The following is a 20,893-nucleotide window of genomic DNA, read 5'->3' as shown; positions in this document are numbered from 1 at the left end:
CGGGCTTAACGTAGCGGTTCAAAAATCTGATCATTATGAAGAGATTTTTAAAAATTAGAATATATCAAATTTCAAGAAAAAATACTCAAAAATCAACCAAATTATCTTGAACAAAATCCTTAAAAATCTCAAATGAATGTCAAGAATATACTGTCAAAGTCAATATAAATGAAACTTATAAATAAAGGTAAAAATATATTTTATCTTAACATATCATAAATTATTGCTTTACTCTACAAAAATCTGCACTACCATGTAAAAAAAAAAAAAACTTCAATTTTTTGTTTTTACCTCAAGCATAAAATACAAATGTAATAATATTAAACTTAAACCTGATTTAAAAAATATATTTGAACTTTTTTTTAGAAGCAAGGAAGCAACACTACAAGTAACGTTTGGCGCTTCGTCAATCGTCCGTTATAATTCCATCATCACCAAGCAACACACCGCAGTTGTGCGAAAACTTGTAAGTGCCCCCATCTTGTGCTCCTTGCTATATTTTCGATTCATCGTATTTTAGCTCTAATCTTTAGTTTACATGTGTGCTCCGTAAATGCGTCAATTTCGTTTTGTAAAATATTTTATGTTAGACAGTTCATTTCAGGGGCATATTGCGGTTAACTAATCGAGTCGGGTTCGTGTCGGGTTTTTTATTTATACAAAAATTCTGGTGTTTACAGTTTTTAAAAATCGCGTCGAACCGATCCGTGCTCTCCTCTGCTCAAAAACTGCGCAATTTGTAATGATATATTTTTTCTTTTAAGCTGTTGTAAATTATTTTATCTTTTGTAATTGCATTTCAATTTGTTTCTTTCAGACAAGTGTGAGTTGGAAGTGTTCAATGGCAGCCCCCATAATAAGCTTTGGAGCATTGGTTACCCTAGAAGAACTGACATCCGCAAGTCAGCACTTCAAGGAAGGGGCATCTCTTCGAGTTACTGGCAAGTGGGTGGTTTTGTCCGAAACTGCCTTGTAGATTTCTTTGTTGTTGTTTCCGTTTCAGTTTGGTCTTGTTTCTTTGTTTTCTAGAAGAAAATGTCAATTTAGTGTTGATGAGCACAGTTAAAAGGCAGTAATGAAGGCCTACTACTACTTGATTAGGGTTCTAAATCGGACTCGCTATTAGAGTTTATGATATTTCAGTTATTTGATGGCAAATATTATGTTTTTTATTAATGTCCTGTCTGTGATTTTCCCGATTTGTGTGTAATTGCTACTACTATAGGATAGAATTCTATGAGCACTTTGATACTGATTCAGTGTGGTTATATATATCTTACGTTTTGCATAAGTTCCTTTTACTAGTTATACTTTGGGTCTGGGTCCTTGACATAAGTATGTTTAGTAGCATACGGTCAGCAGAAAAAAGCGCTGGATTGCTTAACTCTAAGTTTTTGATGTATATACAAGGGGGTGTTAAAGTATTATTCAGCTGAAATTACCTCATTTTAGGGTTTTTAATGTCCCGTGCTTTTTTCCCGCTAGACGTATGCTACTATCATTCTTATGTTCTGGACCAGCTGCCTTATACTTTTAATCACAGTAATAAAACAAAAACATGTGTACATATTCTGAATGTAGTGAGGGATCAACTTCTGTGAATTATCAGTTCTAACCTAAAGAGAGCTGATATAAACCTCTAACATGGTTTGCTTATTCTTTAAGGTTCTGTTATTGGAACACTGAAAATAGCTGAATGTGTATTCTCATGTCTCATTTACTAAATAAAGAACTTAAGAAAGGCAACTAAATTAGTTGGAACTTCTTTGAGTGGCAATACATGAATGGCTTCGTGTAAAATGTACTTGTAGTGAAATTGAAACCAACTAATCGTATGAATAACATTGAATATTTTTGACCACTTCAAACTTTGAATTGCTTTTGTGTTTTATTAGGCTACAAGACTACAATGTGGAGACTGCAATTGCTATAATTAATGATGGCGCTGCCACTCTAAAGGTTGATACTCAGCACCTGAAAATCAACTTTCGAATGAGTTCCATCTATCAATTTATTGGAGAACTTCATTTTGATTCCCCAGATGAGGTATGATATCCTCTTAAACTTCAACTTTTATAAATTTTTTACAAGAACTTGCAGAACACAAATGAACAGTAGGCTTTTACTAGTTCACCAATTGGCATTGTGCCATGAGTCAAGGGCCTCCTACAGTGAGCATGATCCTCTAGCAGAGTAAGCTTGGTCACAAGTAATACCATAGGAGACATTTTAGTTTTAAATGAATGTAACATGTTCCTGTGTCCGGTAGACTAATTATATATCCTACCGTGTTAGTTCAGAAGCAACGAAGAAAAATTGTTTACATTTTTTTTCAAACAATGTGCTATTCATTTTGGCATCTTTTATTAATCTTTTGCAGTTATACATTTCAGGTGGTGCTAAAGGCAAGAGTGGGTAGAAATGTAGATGGCATTGATCTTAATCTCTATCACCAGTCCATTAAGCTTTTACAGGAATTTCAATCTGATCAAATCCGTAAGCAGGCACCATAAAGCTGCATAGATATGAAAAATGCAGATTATGGAAGTCAGTAACCAATTATGAGGCAGAGATCAAAACCTTAAGGTTGATTTTGGCTTTCATTCTATTGTATTGGCTCTGGCATATAGTGGTAATCTAGTTAGGTGAGCTTATCAGCTGACCAGATTTTATGAAGCCTGGCTAGCAAAATGCCTTAAATAATATCGAGACAGATTTGTTAACTGAATACAGAAATTATCAATGATGAAAATCTTCAATAGAAGTGAAGTTGCGTGCCTATGGTTGAGAAGCTAATTCAGTTGTGTTATCAGTCGTTGTTGCTAGTTTATTGTTTCGACTTCAGTCTGAATTCTGTTACATACCAAATTCATACATATAAGACATCATAAAAGAATCAAATAATTGCTTGTATAAATGTCTTACTGTTACATAAATACAATGAAATCACAACAATCAAACCAGAAGACATTTGTCCCTTTGGTATTAGCTCTGTGTATAGCTATTAAAACTCAAGAAACTATACTTTGGTTGATGCTCTGATAATCTTGGATTGAAGATGTAGATTCTTCAACGCTTTCTGGGACCTCAGATATAGTAGAAAGCATACGACGTAGGCTAATACGACCTGGCTGCTTGAAGCTTAAAGACCTGATCATCTTTTTGGTTGAGAAAACATCAGATGAATTGGTGAGAATAAAGTAGACCAAAGCTTGAACTACAACAAAAAGGGTCATTTTGACCAATGTATCTACTTCTTCCAATACAATAGCCATATTCTTCCAAATTTACTTAGACTAGTTGTATGCACCAGTGATTGTAATGTGAGTTGAGATGTAGGTATAATATTGATACTGATAGAGAAGTTAGTTTTGTGTATGAAGAATGCTTAATGAGAGGCTTTTATAGAGGGGATTCACAAAGGAAACTTGAAGGAAGGTGTTGGTCAACTGTGACTTCTGGAAATTGAAAGGAAAGTGTAAGCCTTTGACCTCCTTGTGTGGCTATAGTTGAAAACTTGGGTTTTTCATTCCAGAACTATAAGAGGACTTGGTCAAGTAGTTGCATATGTGTATACGTATATGCGTATAATGTGCTAGAAGTTTATACTTTTGCGTATAAATTATCTCTAAAAAATTTAATGAGTAGATTGATATGTCCTATAGTAAAAAAAAAGTTTGATAATAATAAAATGATCGGATAGTCATAAAAAAGTTTGATAATAATAAAAGATGGTTCTGATCCTGATAGATAACTATTTAAAAGATATGTCCACAATTGTTTTTGGTTCAAAAACATAATACTAGAAACACAAGGGAAAATACTAGAAACACAAGGGACTCTTAACCCAATCATGGTTTAGTAACCCATCATCTTATCCGCGAATACTATAATAAGCCAACATGGGTATAATTTGTAGTCCTACTTTTCCTTCCCGTTTTTTGGTTTCGTCGTTTCTTTTTTCGTTACTGGACTATTACACGGTCCTGTTAGAGTTCTATTTCAGAGTGAACACTGGTTCTCCAAACTAAAGCAAGTAATATAGAAAACAGATACTTGAACCACCGCCCTCTTTCTTCCTCTCCGTCAGCCACATACGACCAAGTGACTCTTTCTCCCAGCAGAGATTAACTTTGCAGACAAGACCAAATACTACTCATAACACTTAACAGTCCGCTAATTAGCCCGCTGTAGATACAGAAAATATAACAAAAACCCATATACAAAAACTCTTTAAAACCCCAAGATTTTTGAAGAATTGAAGAGATGGGAGCTGATATACCCTATTGTGGAACAAAGTTTGTGCTGTATGTGTTTGCAAGTTTGGGTTTGGTATTGCTTGCTGGGCTTATGGCTGGCCTTACTCCTGGCCTTATGTCTCTTGGTCTTGTGGACCTTAAGGTTCTTATCAAGTCTGGGCGGCCTCAAGATCGTAAGCATGCTGGTGAGTATCATCTGCTGTTAATTTCTTGAGGAATTTGTTTTTAGTTGCTTATAAGGATTTGATCTTTGTTTTTAGTTGCTTATAAGGATTGATTAAACTAAGAATGAATCATGCACGTAATGTGTTTGATCTGAGAGTTGTTTGAAAAATTAACTCGTTTTTAAAATCATTAGAATTGTGCAAGTTGCTTTAGTTATCTTTTCAACCAAGTGTATGAAATCAGTGTGATATATAATTATTTATCTGTTTGAGATGCAGCATTTTTTATACAAGTTTATCATGCCCTGATTCAACTGCAATTTATTTGTAGCAGAACATTGTTAAAATGGTCTACATACCAACCACCTCTTTCTCTGGTGTATTTTTCGAATGAAAACCCCCAGTCCTATTTAGTGAAGTGAAGCAAAAATCATGCATTAACTTTTGAGCGATCTGTAATGTGCAACGCAGTTGCATTTGGAGTTGTTTTTGACAAACAAGTTCTCTATAACTCAGCAGCTTTATGCTTAAAAACATAGCAAGAAACAAGAACTATATGAATCTCTATATCGAACAAATCTTGGTGATTTAGCGCAAAAAGATTGGATTTTTAAGTGAAAAAATGAGGGATTGAATAGGAGATGGGTGAAAAAATGGAGAAGAAGAGGGAGAAAAGTATGAAAAATGGAATATTAAGAGAGAGAAAGGGAGGGTCAAACAACGTTTGGCTTATTTGTTAAGACAACGTACAAGTTGTATCTACTGCAAATGTACATGTTAATTAAGTGTAGATTATTAATGTGTGTTTGGTGTTTGCTTTGCTGTTAAATGGGGTAAGAACTCAAAACAAGAAAATTGGGTACTTCTAGTGCTAATTATGAGTAACTTTTTAATAAGATAGTATTAGTACTCGTTTCTAGTCGAAATTCTCGCTGTCAAGAACTCTTTGTTTTCTAGAAGATGGACAGAGTTTGCTATGAAATGCTTCTGGTATATAAGCTTGTGACATTAGTGCTGATGTGTTAATTTTTTTGATAATTTAGAAATTATTGAAATTATATTTTCGTTAACTTGGTATAAATAATTGTATATATTCTGAATGAAAGATGGTTAGGGTTGCAAGAAAGAATGAGTGTTGATAGGGGTAAGGTTTATAATAAATGGCATGAAATAACAACTCATGACACCACTAAAATCAAACATGTTGTAACCGTCACAAGACTCGCCATTCACAAAGAGATCGCAATTTCAGTTATGAACAAGTAGGAACTGTTGTTGCTCAGTTACAAACAAATAAGTCAAAAGCTGAAGAACATGCACGTATAGGCCGTTCTGGTGGTCTTTTTCTGTCAAAATAATTTTCATTTCAAATAAAAATATATTATCTTCGTTCTACACGTGTGTGCTTTGCATAACAACCAATTTTACATAACAACCACAAAGTAACAACCAAATATTCTACTATTTCACATAACGACTTGGACCATATATATACTATCTATACTATACTATAATAAGCCAACATGGGTATAATTTGTAGTCCCATTTTTTGTTCACTTTTTTTCGTTTCGTTTGGTCACTTTTTTAAAATCACCATCTCAGTGCTATACTAAGTACTAACTGTCTCCTATTCCCCCTATGTATAAATACATCCTGCTGTATTCTGTTACTTTGATATGTGACTTGTGTAATTTTTTAAGCAATATTGATTAATATCATAGATTCATAGTTCATCCGAGTTTAAGATGGTACTTTTTGTTGATTTAGGCGGAGAATGATGTGGTTACTATAGTATATACTAGCAATCTGGCATTTGGTAGGGAGGATTAATTTTTATTTTTATATTTTTAAATGCGAGGGACTAGGGAGGATGGTAATAGGGATGTATTTACTACTATTGATTAATACCAATAGTAGTATAACAGAACTTACTTTCATGGGTCATTGACTCATTGTCACAATCAGTCGATCACAATAATTAATGGCCATTTCAAGATCCTTCCATTTAGGGCTGTTAATTGAAGTACTGGATTTGAAGTCATATCCATCAGAAATTTGGAATTGAATACAATGCAGGAGGTTGACTTGTATATAGCATAATCCTACATTGTTATACTTTGTATTTTTTGATCAGGACAGAGGAAAGGTTAATGCAAAAATCCAATCTGAAAGATGTGAAGACGAATGTGATGAAGCTGTTCTGCTCAAGTGTGGATTTAGGATGTTGGGTGCAGACTTTTTCAATGATACTAAGGTAATTTTGGCATGAACAGTCTTGTACTTTGAAATTTGGGGTACTTGGCTTATTTTGGTATATGACTGCTGTTTGTATACTGTTCTTTGCATAGATGCTGGAGATTAATAATGGTGCCAAAGAGCTTAACATCCCCACCAGCGATGCCAACAGGAAACTGGTTGTTTCGGACAATGGGGGCTTGCAGAACCCATCTTATTTGATATTTAATCTTGTGTGGGATTCTAAAGGAGCACCAAGTCCTAACAAAAGATTCAACTATCCATCAGTGTCAGGTGTGCAGAAGCCAATTTCTGATGAAGACATTGCTTTTATGACTGTAAGAGCTTTTTATGATGATTACATGATCAGTAGTTGATAATTTTAAGTCCTATTGTTCTCTGACGTGTAATATGCATGACATTCTGGTTGTAGGTTCTTGAACCGGGGCAACTCATTAAGACCAAACAAATTTCATCTGAGGAGCTTACAAAGATTTTCCTGAAGAGGCTGAAGAGGTAATAGCAATATGCCAGAGTCTCCGGGCCATATTGCTACTCAAGATTGCTTTCTAATACGTATTAGGATATTAACACAGGTATAATCCTGTTCTTGAAGCTGTAATCACTTTCACTGAGGAACTGGCATACAAGCAAGCCAAGGAGGCTGATCATCTGCTGTCCCAAGGAGTGTATTTAGGTATGCAAAATTTGTGTCCTCAAATTCATGCAGCATGGTTTAAATCAGATAAGGTTTCAAGTTATCAAGCACTATCATCTAGTGTTTTATTTTATTCGTAGGATGTCAGCTGCTTAGTTTCCTTGACTGCCTCTATTAAAACAACCTATACTTCCAAGAGATTTTCTTGTCCGTATGTTTTTGGTTTTGTGTAACTTGAATTTGAGAAGCTTTAAAATTTTACTTATGAGATAAAGTATTTATCTTTACGTCTGCTTATCTGTTCTTAAGATGGCATGTTAGAAATTAAGTGTAAAATCAACAAGTCTATATTTGCAGACAACCAAATACACCACGTAACAGCAGCACCACCGTGCAAGATCCTATCACCACCATAGCCCGCTGTCTCTCTCTTCATCTAGGCAAGCTCATGTGCTACTTTTCATTCCATCTATCAAGAACACTACTTAATTCATCTCTCATGAAGGTATGTTCTGGATACATATAGATGAATATGAGTTCCTATGTTCTAAATAACTAGGTTTCTTTGTTATCTAATTTAATTGCTTATAAGGATTGATAATTTCATCAAAGTTGTGTCAGAAATAGGTAGGCAGAATGGTAATTCGTCCAATAGTGTTGTTCCGGGGAAATTAACATACTTGAGTGAGCTTAGTTTGAATTTCGGGAGTTTAATTAGTTCTGGTGCGTTTGGATACTCTGGTTATGTTAGCTTAATATTCTACTTATAACAATGAGCCCCCTTGGATGCCTCCACACAAGAGAAATCTTTGCCAGAAACACTCCAAAATTCAACATGTTTTTGGTAATAGCAGAGAAACTTTGTAATTGTACCTGCTCCATTCGTTTTGTCTTGGAATGTATTTGCTTTAAAAGTTCAAGCAATTTTGCTTCATAAAGGCCCTGAACTGACTCAACCTCTTTCTTGGGTTGATGGACCATTTCCTCCAGATATTTATTCTCTAGACCAAATTCATCTGCTTCAGTAAGTGTTTATGTAGCTAGCTTATCATTCACATCTAAAGTGGATGAGATTTTCAAATAAATCCCCCTGAGTTCCTTTTGTAACCTTTCTATTGTATTTACATTCTGCTGCTGTGCTTTTCTCAGGTTTTCCCCTGGTTTTATGGCACATTCTCTTTCTAGTGTTTTATGTAGTATGACAATTTCAGTACTTGGGTAATATCACTATCCTTAAAATTCAGCATTCACATCAGATAATCAGAATTAGCATTGACACTTTTAATAAGCTTTGTGTTGTTGCCTTCTGCCTTAAAACCCATGTGCTCTTTGCGCCTGGCATCGTCAATGACTAAACATTTTATGCAATTGTAGATGCTCTATGAGAAAATTTGCTATATGGTATGGTCATATGTTCAAATTTAGGCAGCAGTATATTTCGACTGAATTGTAGTTTGTCTAATGATTAGAAATGAGTGAAAGTTTGTTTACGAAGATTAATGTGCAAGTAATTTGCGTTCTTTCTATTTTAATTTATAATTTAATCAAAGTATAAGGCAGATGTCATATTCACAAAGAACCCTCGTGAAGGTGCATTTGAGTTGTGTAAAAAGGAAAACTTCATCTAAATTGCAATGGAAAGAAGTAAAATTATTTATCTCGAACTGATCCAGACTTGTCAAGAAATATACTTGGGGGATTTTTGTTTTATTAATCTGTAGAGTATCTTGCAGACTTTAACTAGTGGTACCCTGTTTTAGCAAGTGAACAAGGTTGTTTTATTCCTTTGAATGCCTCCAGATCCAGTATATACATATCTACCAGTTTAATGTATTAATCTTTGTTGCCTTCGTAGATATCATTCCAGTACTGAAGCATGCGCAGCAATTCTCTAGAAGACTGCCAAAGCATCTCCGAAGGTTGTAGAAACTTTATTTTTAACTTTGAGATCTTGGCTTGCTGGTTTAATTTGCTGAAGCTTTTTTTTTTTACTTCTTTTATTTGCAGGCGGCTGAGAAGCTTAAAATAACTGCTACTGAACTGACTAAGCTGCGAATTTCAGATGGCATTATCCCTGTATTGTTCTACTTAAAATGATATTCTATCTAGCAATTTATTATCCTCCCCTCCCTCATTAACACACACATACACACAGGCAGAACCCCCATGTGCAGTACTGAAGTTAACTATCAGATGTCCATATTATGTTTTTTCTATCCCCTCTAGGAAAAATCATAATATATTTCATGTTTTAACTATTGCTTATAATAATCTATTATCTTACAGAACCTGAGATGCCGAGGGGAGCTGGAAGTGTGAGAAATGCAACAATATCAATTATCCTTTTAGGACAAAGTGCAATAGACAAAATTGTGGGGCTGATAAGCCGTCCGACACCAAGAAGTCCCCTTCAGAACCTGTAGATGATAATGATCAGGTCTGTTTGATGATGTCTATATGTTCTATGTACACCCGTAGCTATTCTTTATCAATCTTTGTATGTATTGGAAAATTGAGAACAGCTCAAGTGCGCAATTATTATGTAAAGTATTATCTCTTGCCAAATCTGTTCACTGTTTATTTTCGGGTTTCTTTCCTATTTAAACTCAAGTATGATATTGCTAAGATTTTCTTTCTTTTCAGTTATATGATTCTAGATTCATTAATTGATTTAAAGTTGTCTAGTGTTCCAGTGATTACTAGGCATGTCTTCTCAGTTTGTTCTGGTGAGTCTAGGGTTTCGTCATGTTATTGTAGGACTTTGTACTTTGACAGCTAATCTAATGTAATAGGTGCTAGAAATGCATTTCTCGAATGCCACCAGTGTCAAAAACAACTCTATGTGTCGTCCAAAACAATTTGAAATGTGTCGCCCAAAACAAATCTTCCATTTTGCTAATAGACCAGAGGTTCTCTTGTTTTGCAGTCTCAATAACTCTAATTTTCAAACTACTGAGTATATAAGGCTACTAATTTCCATTGCAACAGCAATGCCCTCCCCGGAAATGATGAAAGCAGGCGCGATATCTGATCACCTCCTCACGGTTATAAACCCCTGAAAATATTTTTGCAAGCTAATGGCAGTCTCTATTATAACTACTTATTTTTGTTTTATGGTTGTTTCATTTGAATCAGACTATGTTTCATGTATCTCTTTCGTCGATTGGTATATAAGTTTTGGTTGTCTAGGACTTTTAATAGTGTAGTAAAATATTGTGTTGTATTTAAACTTGATTTGCATCATTTTCTTTTTATACAAATTGCTGGCAGTATTTTACTATTATGCCAGCAGTGTTTTTTGTACAAATTGTATTCTGACAGGCTAGAGATTGACAGTCTGCTTCCATAATGGAGAGCTATTGGCACTTGGCACAGGTTAATATGCTTTTCATTTGTAAATTGTTTTAGATACTGTTTCCAGATTACATTTCTGTAGTTAATTGCTTGCTATATTGTCATAGGAGCTTGGTATTAATTGAATTGCAAGTCCCTGTAGTTCTCTTCTTTTCTGCCACTGTAAGTCCTCTTTAAAATTTATTTTTTTTCATAATTTTGTTTTATCAAATTTACATAATCTTCTGATTATCAAATATTTATAGATATTACATCTTTAAGTGCTTATATTACATGGTTATTTAATATTTGTTCACTTATTTTCTATTTTTTAATATTTAACTTTATATTTGTATTTATTTGCTTTAAAAAGATGTGTTTGTATTAAAAGATTATGTGTCTTTTAATTTAATTAGTTTTTCTTTAAGAATTATGTTCTTTAAAATGGTCTATATGAAGTAGGTCGATAGATGTGTTTAAACTTAATAAAGTTTTTATTAGGTTCATCAAAATAAGTTTTAAGAATTAGGTTGCTTATAAGGATTGATAATTTCATCTTTGTTGTGTTTGGTAATGCACGTAAAGTGTTTGATCCGAAAGTTGTTTGAAACATTAACTTATTCCGAAACCCGGCCATGATACTATTATATGAAGAGGCTTATAACCAAGTCCTTAAAATCCTAACAATAAACGCTTGGCAAATTTAGGAGTTAATTACCTTTGTCCCAAATGTATACTTCAACACCAGGAAGTAGTTTTTAGGAAGCAGAGCTTCTGGCCAGCTTTCTTGATATGAGTTTAGCACTAAAGCACAGAGAATAGCAGACTTCGTTTAGTATTAGCAAGATGAAGCTTATACATAAATGTTATGTTACCAAAAGCAACGTTTGTAACTAAAAGTAACATGTCAAATTGAAAAGAAAAAGGTGTCAAGTGAAAGAGCCAGTGGTTCAAAATGTAAAATATCTCCCTTGTGCTACAGATTCAAAGCAAGCACCTTTTTCTTTGTTTAGTTATTAAATAATATTATTCACTTAAATAAGCATCATTTAATAGCAGCTTTGCTGATTAGTACCTCAACAAAGTTGCACCATTCATCGAGGAGTCGAAACCTTCTAGCTAGGACCAATCTCCAGGATGTAACTGCCCTGCTTACAGCTGATATAATTAATGGGCAGAGCTTCTGACCAGCTTTCTTGATATGAGTTGAGCACTAGAGCACAGAGAATAGCAGACTTCGTTTAGTATTAGCAAGATGAAAGGGCATAAGGAGTGCCACTGCTGCAGGGATACACATGTGGTCACGTAATTAGACTACGGAGAGGACATTTAAAAAGAAACAGAACAATAAGTTTTATATTGGAAAGATTGTTGGCTGTTTGAGTATTCTGCAACAAGTACTAAAACATTATTGTTACTCTAAACTTAAATTACACTGATTTGCATTAATTTTTTTGTCTTAATGACAACAGAAAGTTCATTTGCTTAAAATATATAATATAATATATTATGCCAGATATATTGATAAGTGTATTGTCCCTTTTTAATTTATTTGTCATTAGTCAACATATCCACATTCATTTCTCAATACTAATAATAATAACCTTTTATGTATCATCAGAGACAGGAATTATTAAATAAAATTATATTAATAAGGAATTTAAAGAAATTACGCGGTGATAGGGATCTTCATCTATCCGACTGTATTTCCACCGTCGCATAGGTATGTTATTCTTTTGAACCATTTATTCCCAGAATTTTAAAGAATGTGCTCATGAATAATGTTGTATGCCTTAAATCATTATGTATATTGATTTAATATTGTTTGTGCAGAGTAATTAAGCAAGATATAACACATGGAAGATAAGGATAAAATGTACGGTAGATAATTGTTTTGGAGTGTGAGTAGTAATGGGCCAATGGCCAATGTATACTCTAAGGACAAAGCATGAAAAACTTTATAACAGTTGAAAACATGATATAGCTTTTCTTAATTGATATTTGTTTAGGTTTTTATTGGATTATGCTTTAGATTTACAATTAAAAGGTAATATAGATTAGTCTAGGATCAGTGTAATATTGATATATAGATTAGTCTATAGACAGTGTAATATTGATTGACTATGTTCTGTTGTTTGTGCAAGCCTTTGAAAGAGTTTAATTCCCCAACGATTTACTAAATGAAACCATTCCAAAATCATTTTCCAGGCTTGGTGAACCTCGCCTGAGTAGACTTTTAGTCAGGCACTTAATCAGAATTTTACATGGAAGAAAATAAATTTGCAAAATATATACAATAAAGAAGAACAAGCAGTATAGATACATAAAATATGAATAGCAAGTATAGATAAATGGTAGTTGGCCTAGCACGGCGAGATTTACAGTCCTAGGCAAATGTCTCTGTTCACCTGGACCATATATAGCAGCTTAATGAATTGCACAGGTGATAGTTGATTTGTATTTTTTATATGCAGGGATACACATGTGGTCACGTAATTAGACTACGGAGAGGACATTTAAAAAGAAATAGAACAATAAACATGCATGTTACCACTATTGTTACCACTATTACTGTATATGACGAACCAAAATTATGTTTAAATAGCACAATCAACATATAGAGAAACAAACTCCGGAGCAAAAAGGCTCAGCAGCTCCACAGTAGTGTATATGGTGTTATTAGGAGTGCCAGTGTAATTAAATGGCATGAGGGGAGTATCGAGTATCTTAGTGCTCTCTGACATTATCTATACTGTAAATTCATTTCAGAATCTTAATAACTGCGCATATCGTCTCATATTTGTATGCGTGTTCAGTGATTCAACATTTGTAGCTGCCAAGGTATTTACAGAAATTATTACAAACTTTTTTTTGTGTGGAGAAATTATGACAACTTTAATCATCCACATTTCGTAAAATATATATCACTTGCTAACAATAAATCTCAATTGGTCTATTTAGGGCATCTTCAATGGGGTTAACTAAAATTGGACTTACAAAACTATGCAAAATCTGTTAATTTAGTAAGACATTGTGCTTCGATGATATTGATTGTATTATTTGGTTTGATTTTAAAAATAGTAAGTTATTAATATTTTAGGTTATTATAAATTCTTATAAATTCTTTTTTATGATTATGTAGAGGTTCGACAAATATAACTAATAATAAGAGGTTGGCTATATATATAAATAATGAAAATGTACTATTGGAATTGGATTCTTGCACATAATCTGTATATTTTATTTATTTATAATATATATTAATTATTTTCAGTAAAGGATTGCAGAAGATTGTTTTAAAGAACTACTATCCGAGCATTGATCACTACTCACCAGGTCGACTACTATCCACTCCCCGGTGCTCCATATATCTCTGAAGGGTCAAATTACGATAGGAATTTGGCCAAAAACAATCTCACTGGACTGATACAATTCTGTAATGGATCAGAGGTTTCAGATATTTTTACTGCTGTTATCCATTCAATTTTTTAGTATAGCATTGCAGGATGGTGAGTTCACTTGATCTTTATGTTCTTCGTAGTTTTTATGCCTTCTACTGTGGTTATGCATGTTTAATTTGTGTCTTTAGATTGCTAAGAAAGTTAAGCAAAATTTTGAATTGTATATACAGAAGGCTGACTATGCTTCTTTTTATGTGCTCCAGTTCCAAGCTTTACGTTCAATGGTGCATACAAATCCTGAACTGTCTCAGCCTGTTGTGAATTCCTCAACATTGTCTCAGCCGTATGTTCTCTGCTTATGAATATAATTCTAAGTGAAGTTGCCATTTCTAATCTTTCATAACAAGCTCCAGTACATCGAAATAAACCCTATTGTCCCCTGAATTCACATATATCCCCAGTTTACAGCTTATAGGATTTTAGTGGCTATCTTTGTCCTTTTGATATTTGCTTCTTTCCTTCCCCTCCGTGCCTTTCAATTCCCCTCTATGTTACCCAAGTTAATATATTTATAACTTGACACCAACTGCAAGTAAGAATCAAAATGCTTACATTTTTTCATGCTTCAACACTTTCCTGCAAAAATTTGTAATATTCCTCTTGCAGAGACTGTAGATGCTCCACGAGTCCGAAGGTACTGCAGCTAAAGAATGTATTCAACAACTCGAGTACTCAGGTTCGAGGACTGATGAGGGAAGATTTGAGGAACAAAAAATGGGTGAAGTTCAAATTTGTACAACTCGGATGAGGGTGAAAGAAAATGAGAATGCTGATTTGAAGAGTTTCAAAATTGCTGGAACTAAAGATAGTAATAAAAATTCATTTGATCAAAGCGCAGTTGTGGAGAACTGTTCTGTCATTGGCCAAAAGGTTACCGGTGCTCAAGAGTGTAATGTAAATATATCTCATTCTGTTCATAACAATAGTGATGATATACATGACGCAAGAAGGTCTGGCAACCAGGTCATCCAAAAGTAGATAGTAGTAAAGAGCGTCTCAGTGCAACACCTGGGCATGTGATGAAATATGAAGATGAGGATAGTCGATTTGCAGCTACAAAATTGTTGAAATGCTTGATGTGAATATACCTTAAGGTTTAGATGATAAGAATAATGAGGACAAGCGGAGTAAGTACCTCTACTATGACCCACCACCTTTTGAAGAAACATGGATTTTTGCTGAAAAATATAAATATTGATTGTTCGTACTTATATTTTATAATATAAAAAAATATTGTACAAGACAAAATTTCAAAAGCCAATCAGTTAATATAATCTAATACCATCATATTAAAGTAATAATAAAATACTAATAAAATGATATTAAGCTTAGAAATAATAAAATATAAATAATATGGTCGCCGTGCTTTGCACATGTTATTTTATAGTTTTAAATACTAAAAGCACTCATAATAATATATTATCATATAAAATTTTATATAAAAACTATAATGTTGTTAAAAAATAAAATTATAAATATCCAATCTTGAAGATATCTTTTTTCATACATATGAAGATATATAAAATATATGAAAAAATGTAAAAATATACGAAAAATTTTTTTCCATACATATGGACATATACGAAACATGAAAAAACTGATTTGAAATTAATTGAATAATAAATTATCACATATTAATAATATAAAAATATTTATAATTAGATAATAAATTGTAAAAGCAAAATTTTTAAGAGTATAATCAGTTGGTTGATATAATTTAATTAAAAATCAACTCATTGATATTAAAATATTAATAAAATAATATTAAAATTTAAATAATAAATTGTGAATTATATACCCGCCCGTGCTTCGCACGGGTTATAGGCTAGTATATATAAAAAGAAAAGAAGATATACAAGATGCCGAAGGCTAGCCACAAAAAGAACTTTCTATAAACAATCTTCAAAGAAAAGATTACAAATAGAAAGCAGCTCAAACAAGGGCAGAGGCGCCCAAACAAAGCCAAAGGCCCAACTACAAATTAAAACATGCTAGCAGCTATACTAACCATGTACAAATGACTGGTCTATTACATATCAATTTAGAAAGCCAAGTAGAAGATGAAGCTCTCCTCCGAATATCAACAAGAATTCCATCCAGAAGCTTCCGTGGACCAAAAGAGCCGCCTCCATGAAGACGAGCATTCCTCTCCCTCCACATATGATAAGCAAAAGTCTGCAGATAAAGAAGAAGGACCTGTTTCTGTGCAACATCCCGAATTCGAAGGATCCAAACAAGCATCCCCTTCCATTCACTATAGTAATCAGGTTGAAGTTGGTGAACACCTTTAAGGTAATGATCATGAATAAAAGAAGCATATGGACAAGAAATAAACAAATGTTGTACCTCTTCTGTTCCATTAACGCAAAAAATACAGGAGCTGTCATCAAGCACCTGCGAGTCCTTAAGCACCACTCTAGTGCTCACCCTGTCACGGCATAGAAGCCAAGATAAAAAAACAGTAACGTCTGACCTTCAGTTTGCACCAAAAGGCATCAGCCCAAGGCACACTAGGGCTCTGAACTCTAAGAAATACGGATTGTTATTAACAATCACTTAGAACTATTTCCTGTACTAAAATAACCTGTCATATTCAAATTCCTGCAACACAAATGACATTGATAGCTAACTAGCAAATACCTCAGGATCACATAACACTGCAAAGAGGATAATCTCTGGCATTACAGTGCCAGTGAAAGAAACAAGCTAATAATGGACATCGAAACTGAAGAAAGTACCGCGCAGGAATAACAAGATTAAAACAAGTTCAAACTTTACATACTGGTCTAAGCATAAAATGTTATCTTCATGCTTAGGTGGTTCTCTTAAACAACTTAAACGACAAAATAAACCAGATTATCTCCTCCTTTTCTTTAAACTATAATTTAATAGATGAAACTGAATTGCTCCTGCTGCTACATTGTATCCTCAATCTAGAAGTCATCATTGCCGAAGAAACTTGACATCACCAGCCCTTGGACAAAGTTACTTCTCCGAGCTTTCTCTGCTCTCTCTTCACGCTCCTGCTCCGTAAGCACAGGTGGTTGAACTCTGCTGTTATCAAGCACAGTCATCATATCAGCAAAACTAGAGAGGATTTTGATAGTGATACAAAGCTTGGACATCAACAAACAATGAGTTCTGCCCCCATGTTTGAACATAAAACAGGAAAGTCTAGTTTCAGCTTTTCATGTGTGTGTGTGTGTGTGTGTGTGTGAAAAGTATAGTATTAGAGCAACCCTGCCTACAATTAGAACTGATTGTTTTGAACGTTGAACCTTGATGCATATGCAAGTAACAATCTTATCCATTTTTATTACGTATATATTATCTCTAGTCACTTCAAGCATCAACGAAAATACTAACCCATGGGAACTAATTAAGAAACATATATCAAACAGCTCATACCTTTCGGAGGAGCTCCCGGCGGAGGTTCCTTCTACAGTCACAGCTTTTTCTGAAGAACGAGGTTCAATGCTTGTTTGTTCATCCTTTGCAGGTGGATTGGACATAAACGAAGACAGCAATGGATCAGCATCAGTATTAGCAGCAGCAGCAGCCCAGTTAGATCCCTCAGCAACATTAGGCAGATTTAATTGCCGCAACTCTCTCCTTATGAAGCTCAGTGATGAAGCCCTACGGTAACGCCTTCTGCGCTGCACGTAATGTTAGTCAAGGAAAAGCTGGTGATATGGAAAATGTTATTTGCACATAATTGACAACTGAAATGGTGGAACTAGCATTCATATATGTACTGTAGTACTAGTCTTATAGCTAACAAAGAAAAAAAAATACTCCAATTAATTTATAAAGCCGTGAACCAGAAGGTGTCTAGGAAAAATATGCAGGAAGGTGTAGTGACGAACAATTGAGACACCACAAATCCAGTAAAAAAAGATTCGATTTCCAATCGACATGTAGTTTATTTAATGTGATAATAAATTGAACTGATTCACCAAAACAGATAAAAGGTAACAAATTTTTGGAGTTCCAGAACCCTGATTATTATCTTATGGTATGAAGCCACTGACGCATTGCGCAAACAACTTAATATCTGTGTAGCTCGCAATGCGCGGCCATTTATTAGTTCCATCTTGGGCTCCAAATGACACTTATTTACACTCTAGTCCGCGCCATGCGCTGATCATGAAGGGGAAGAAAAAAATATATGCTGAGGAACCTTTTCCTTCATAGAAAATTAAACCTGCAATTTATTCATTTAACTGCTCAGCAAGGATTAGTGTTCAACTATATAATTGCTGGAACAAACCAGGTGTCTTAACCAGGTATGAATTTCTGATCCCATAATTATACATGAGTTATGTCCACATACTTATCTCACAAAGGACTTTAAACCTGTGTAAACTTAATTAATCTTTTTGTTACTTTTAACCTGCTGCACAGATCAGATCATAACTGAAATTCAAAAGTCATTTATCAGCCAAACTATTCCAAATCTCTCATACCAATAATATTTAATAAGACAGTAATGACAGTTTCAAGCATTATTTAAATAAATGAATATTAGTAAAGGATATTTTTAAGAGATCAGCATGTTCGATGGTGATGTGGCCAACCAAATCCGTCCCGACCTTCTGATCACATATTGAGCATACCTGCATTACAATTACAGAAAATTACTGAAATTGGTACTTAAACACTTCAAACCTATAGGAGTAGCACATAAATACGATATATAGCATGGATCTAAAGGCATTTAAACATATTAGGTGCCAAATTAATTGAGTGACCATATACCCATCAAACTGCTCTAGTTATCTGATGTGTAATGTGGTAGGAACAATTTGAGTTCACAAATAGGGAACTACACAATCAATAGTAAAAACGCAGTGGCTATACCAAAGATTTAGAATAATTATTAATAATCACTTTGCAAAGCATCTTACTTTTAAGATATTCTTTTTTGTAGAAAAAATCCTCTTGCCTTGCATATTAAAAAAACATTAGACTAAATTTTAAATACATTTAATGTTCACACTGATATACAATATTCATAAGTTGCTTTAAATCATAAGTAGTGCAGACAAAAGTATGTAACTCATACAAAGCGAACTGGTTTTTATCAAAACAAACGTGATCACTCAAATGTCTGCCATTCTGAAAATAAACATTTATTCACCACAACATTCAAGTTCTCTCGCAAATTACATGTAAGTTAGTGACTCACCAACAATTTAAATCCTCAAACATAGACAAAAAGCACTTGATCATATCAACTAAATAAAAAAACATCACGGTTTATAAGTCATCAGTGTGATTCAAAACTCGAAAACCATACGACATTACAACATCTAAATCCAAAACAGCACATGTGCACCAACTTAAATCATAGCTAAAAGAACTACTTAAACACACAGTAACCATATAGCTTCAACTCGAAAATTCAACACAAGATTCTTTAAAAATGAGATATACCTCATTCTTAGTCTCAGTCTTGTGATCAGTTTCCAAATGACAACAAAGTCCCACCATATCGAAATCCTCAGCACAGAATGGACAAGTGTACTCTGGCCTCTCCTCTTCTCCCCCCTCCACATCCTCTTCTTCACTAAAAGGGTCTGCACACATACACAAACCAACATTAAGTACACAATTTACACATAATTCAACTCCAATTTAAGCTAAAATTCACACACAAACATCAACAACAAAATCCCAAATTCCCAAAAAAAAAAATTCAAGAACATTTTTTTCTGCTTACTACACAACAAAATCAGAACTTTAACACATTCTTGATCAAATTCAACATTTTCCTCAACAGCAAAATCACCTGGCTGAAAAGGGGAACGCCTTGAAGAGCCAGAAAATCGAGTCCAAGTATCAGAAGCCATTTTAAACAGAGCAGCACTGAAGAATCTTGCAATTTCTTTATCTGGGTATTTAAGTAATTCAACTTTCTTGAATATAAAGGTCCCTCCTTTATATTCTTATAATAATTACTTACAAATGTTTAATTTAATACAGACCCTTTAATTATATCTCTATAATTAATACAGAGAGAGAGCTCTCTTGCTTGCCAGTCTTTAAGCTCTCATCATAAGCAAGTCTGCAAAACAAAGACAGTCATTGAGTCTATTTATATTGGCCTTTTATGGAAGAGGGCTTGAAGTTGGGGTTAATTACATGCATGCCACTACTAGTCTTGAAGCCTTGAAGTTTTGGATGATGCAATGTGAAGCTTGTCAGGTTTCGCACGTGTGAGAAATTTCTGTTACAACTGGTGTACGTGTCAGTTTATGACCATTTGGGTGACGGATGTTTTTTCCCTCCTAGCTAACTATAGTATGGTGTGGACGAGGATGGAAATTTCGCGTTCTTGATACTAATTTTGCATTAATTGTTCGAGCCTTTTTGAGTCATAATATTTTTATAAATAATTTCAAATTGTGTATTGGTTAAAAAATATATGATAATATTTGGTTTACTGAAATGGAAGTTTCAAATTTTTTAAACATATTCATAGTTTTAATGAGTATTTTTTTTTGTATTATATGTGCAATAGTTTAAATGAAGGTTTCGAGTTTTTGAACAAATCAACATTTATAACGAATTTATCTTATTAATTTTTTATAAAGGTTGGTAGTAGTTGTGTTGATATATAAAAGTGTTCGTTTCAAGTTTTAAAACGTATTTAGAATTATAATGAATTAATTTTATTTTATAAAAATATGATAATTGTTGGACAACTAGAGTGGGAGTTACAAAAAGGAGTTTTGAGTTTCGAAACGTATTTGTCGGTTTCTAGTTTTGTAACGTATTCAC

The 20,893-nt window shown here is 33.8% G+C and overlaps 3 protein-coding genes across 8 annotated transcripts; 2 read left to right on the top strand and 1 right to left on the bottom strand.

The window, feature by feature from the left end:
• The first annotated feature begins 354 nt into the window (after window positions 1–354).
• Window positions 355–2,779, top strand: LOC108200786 (CST complex subunit TEN1). 2 transcript variants are annotated; one of them, XM_017369036.2, is made up of 4 exons: window positions 355–466; window positions 818–945; window positions 1,896–2,046; window positions 2,394–2,779. In XM_017369036.2, the coding sequence occupies exons 2-4, from the start codon at window positions 842–844 to the stop codon at window positions 2,511–2,513; spliced, it is 375 nt and encodes a 124-aa protein (XP_017224525.1). In that variant the 5' UTR covers window positions 355–466; window positions 818–841; the 3' UTR covers window positions 2,514–2,779. The 2 variants fall into 2 exon arrangements, with proteins under 2 accessions (XP_017224525.1, XP_063941655.1); XM_064085585.1 differs by lacking the exon at window positions 355–466 and adding an exon at window positions 681–739.
• A 1,139-nt stretch (window positions 2,780–3,918) lies between these two features.
• Window positions 3,919–15,282, top strand: LOC108202397 (uncharacterized). 4 transcript variants are annotated; one of them, XR_010287265.1, is made up of 12 exons: window positions 3,919–4,444; window positions 6,558–6,677; window positions 6,772–6,996; window positions 7,092–7,174; window positions 7,255–7,355; window positions 9,172–9,235; window positions 9,324–9,392; window positions 9,603–9,753; window positions 10,653–10,691; window positions 10,778–10,832; window positions 13,924–14,393; window positions 14,717–15,282. XR_010287265.1 is itself a non-coding variant. In XM_064084019.1 (8 exons), exons 2-7 carry the CDS (start codon window positions 6,645–6,647, stop codon window positions 9,343–9,345), a joined length of 528 nt encoding a protein of 175 aa, XP_063940089.1. In that variant the 5' UTR covers window positions 3,919–4,444; window positions 6,563–6,644; the 3' UTR covers window positions 9,346–9,392; window positions 9,603–9,978. The 4 variants fall into 4 exon arrangements, 2 of the variants coding, with proteins under 2 accessions (XP_063940089.1, XP_063940088.1); XM_064084019.1 differs by lacking the exons at window positions 10,653–10,691; window positions 10,778–10,832; window positions 13,924–14,393; window positions 14,717–15,282 and having other exon boundaries at window positions 6,563–6,677; window positions 9,603–9,978; XM_064084018.1 differs by lacking the exons at window positions 10,653–10,691; window positions 10,778–10,832; window positions 13,924–14,393; window positions 14,717–15,282 and having other exon boundaries at window positions 9,603–9,978.
• A 1,475-nt stretch (window positions 15,283–16,757) lies between these two features.
• On the bottom strand, window positions 16,758–20,179 carry LOC108201895 (protein DEHYDRATION-INDUCED 19 homolog 4). Of its 2 annotated transcripts, none has more exons than XM_017370231.2 (5): window positions 19,902–20,179; window positions 19,547–19,689; window positions 18,649–18,726; window positions 17,519–17,772; window positions 16,758–17,164 (listed from the first exon to the last, which is right to left on the bottom strand). In XM_017370231.2, exons 1-5 carry the CDS (start codon window positions 19,960–19,962, stop codon window positions 17,044–17,046), a joined length of 657 nt encoding a protein of 218 aa, XP_017225720.1. In that variant the 5' UTR covers window positions 19,963–20,179; the 3' UTR covers window positions 16,758–17,043. The 2 variants fall into 2 exon arrangements, with proteins under 2 accessions (XP_017225720.1, XP_017225721.1); XM_017370232.2 differs by having other exon boundaries at window positions 16,758–17,161; window positions 19,902–20,166.
• Window positions 20,180–20,893: the final 714 nt, after the last annotated feature.

This window comes from Daucus carota, chromosome 9, assembly GCF_001625215.2.
Source record: "Daucus carota subsp. sativus chromosome 9, DH1 v3.0, whole genome shotgun sequence".
NCBI classification, from domain to species: domain Eukaryota; kingdom Viridiplantae; phylum Streptophyta; class Magnoliopsida; order Apiales; family Apiaceae; genus Daucus; species Daucus carota.
This window is presented reverse-complemented; position numbering and strand designations above follow the sequence as displayed.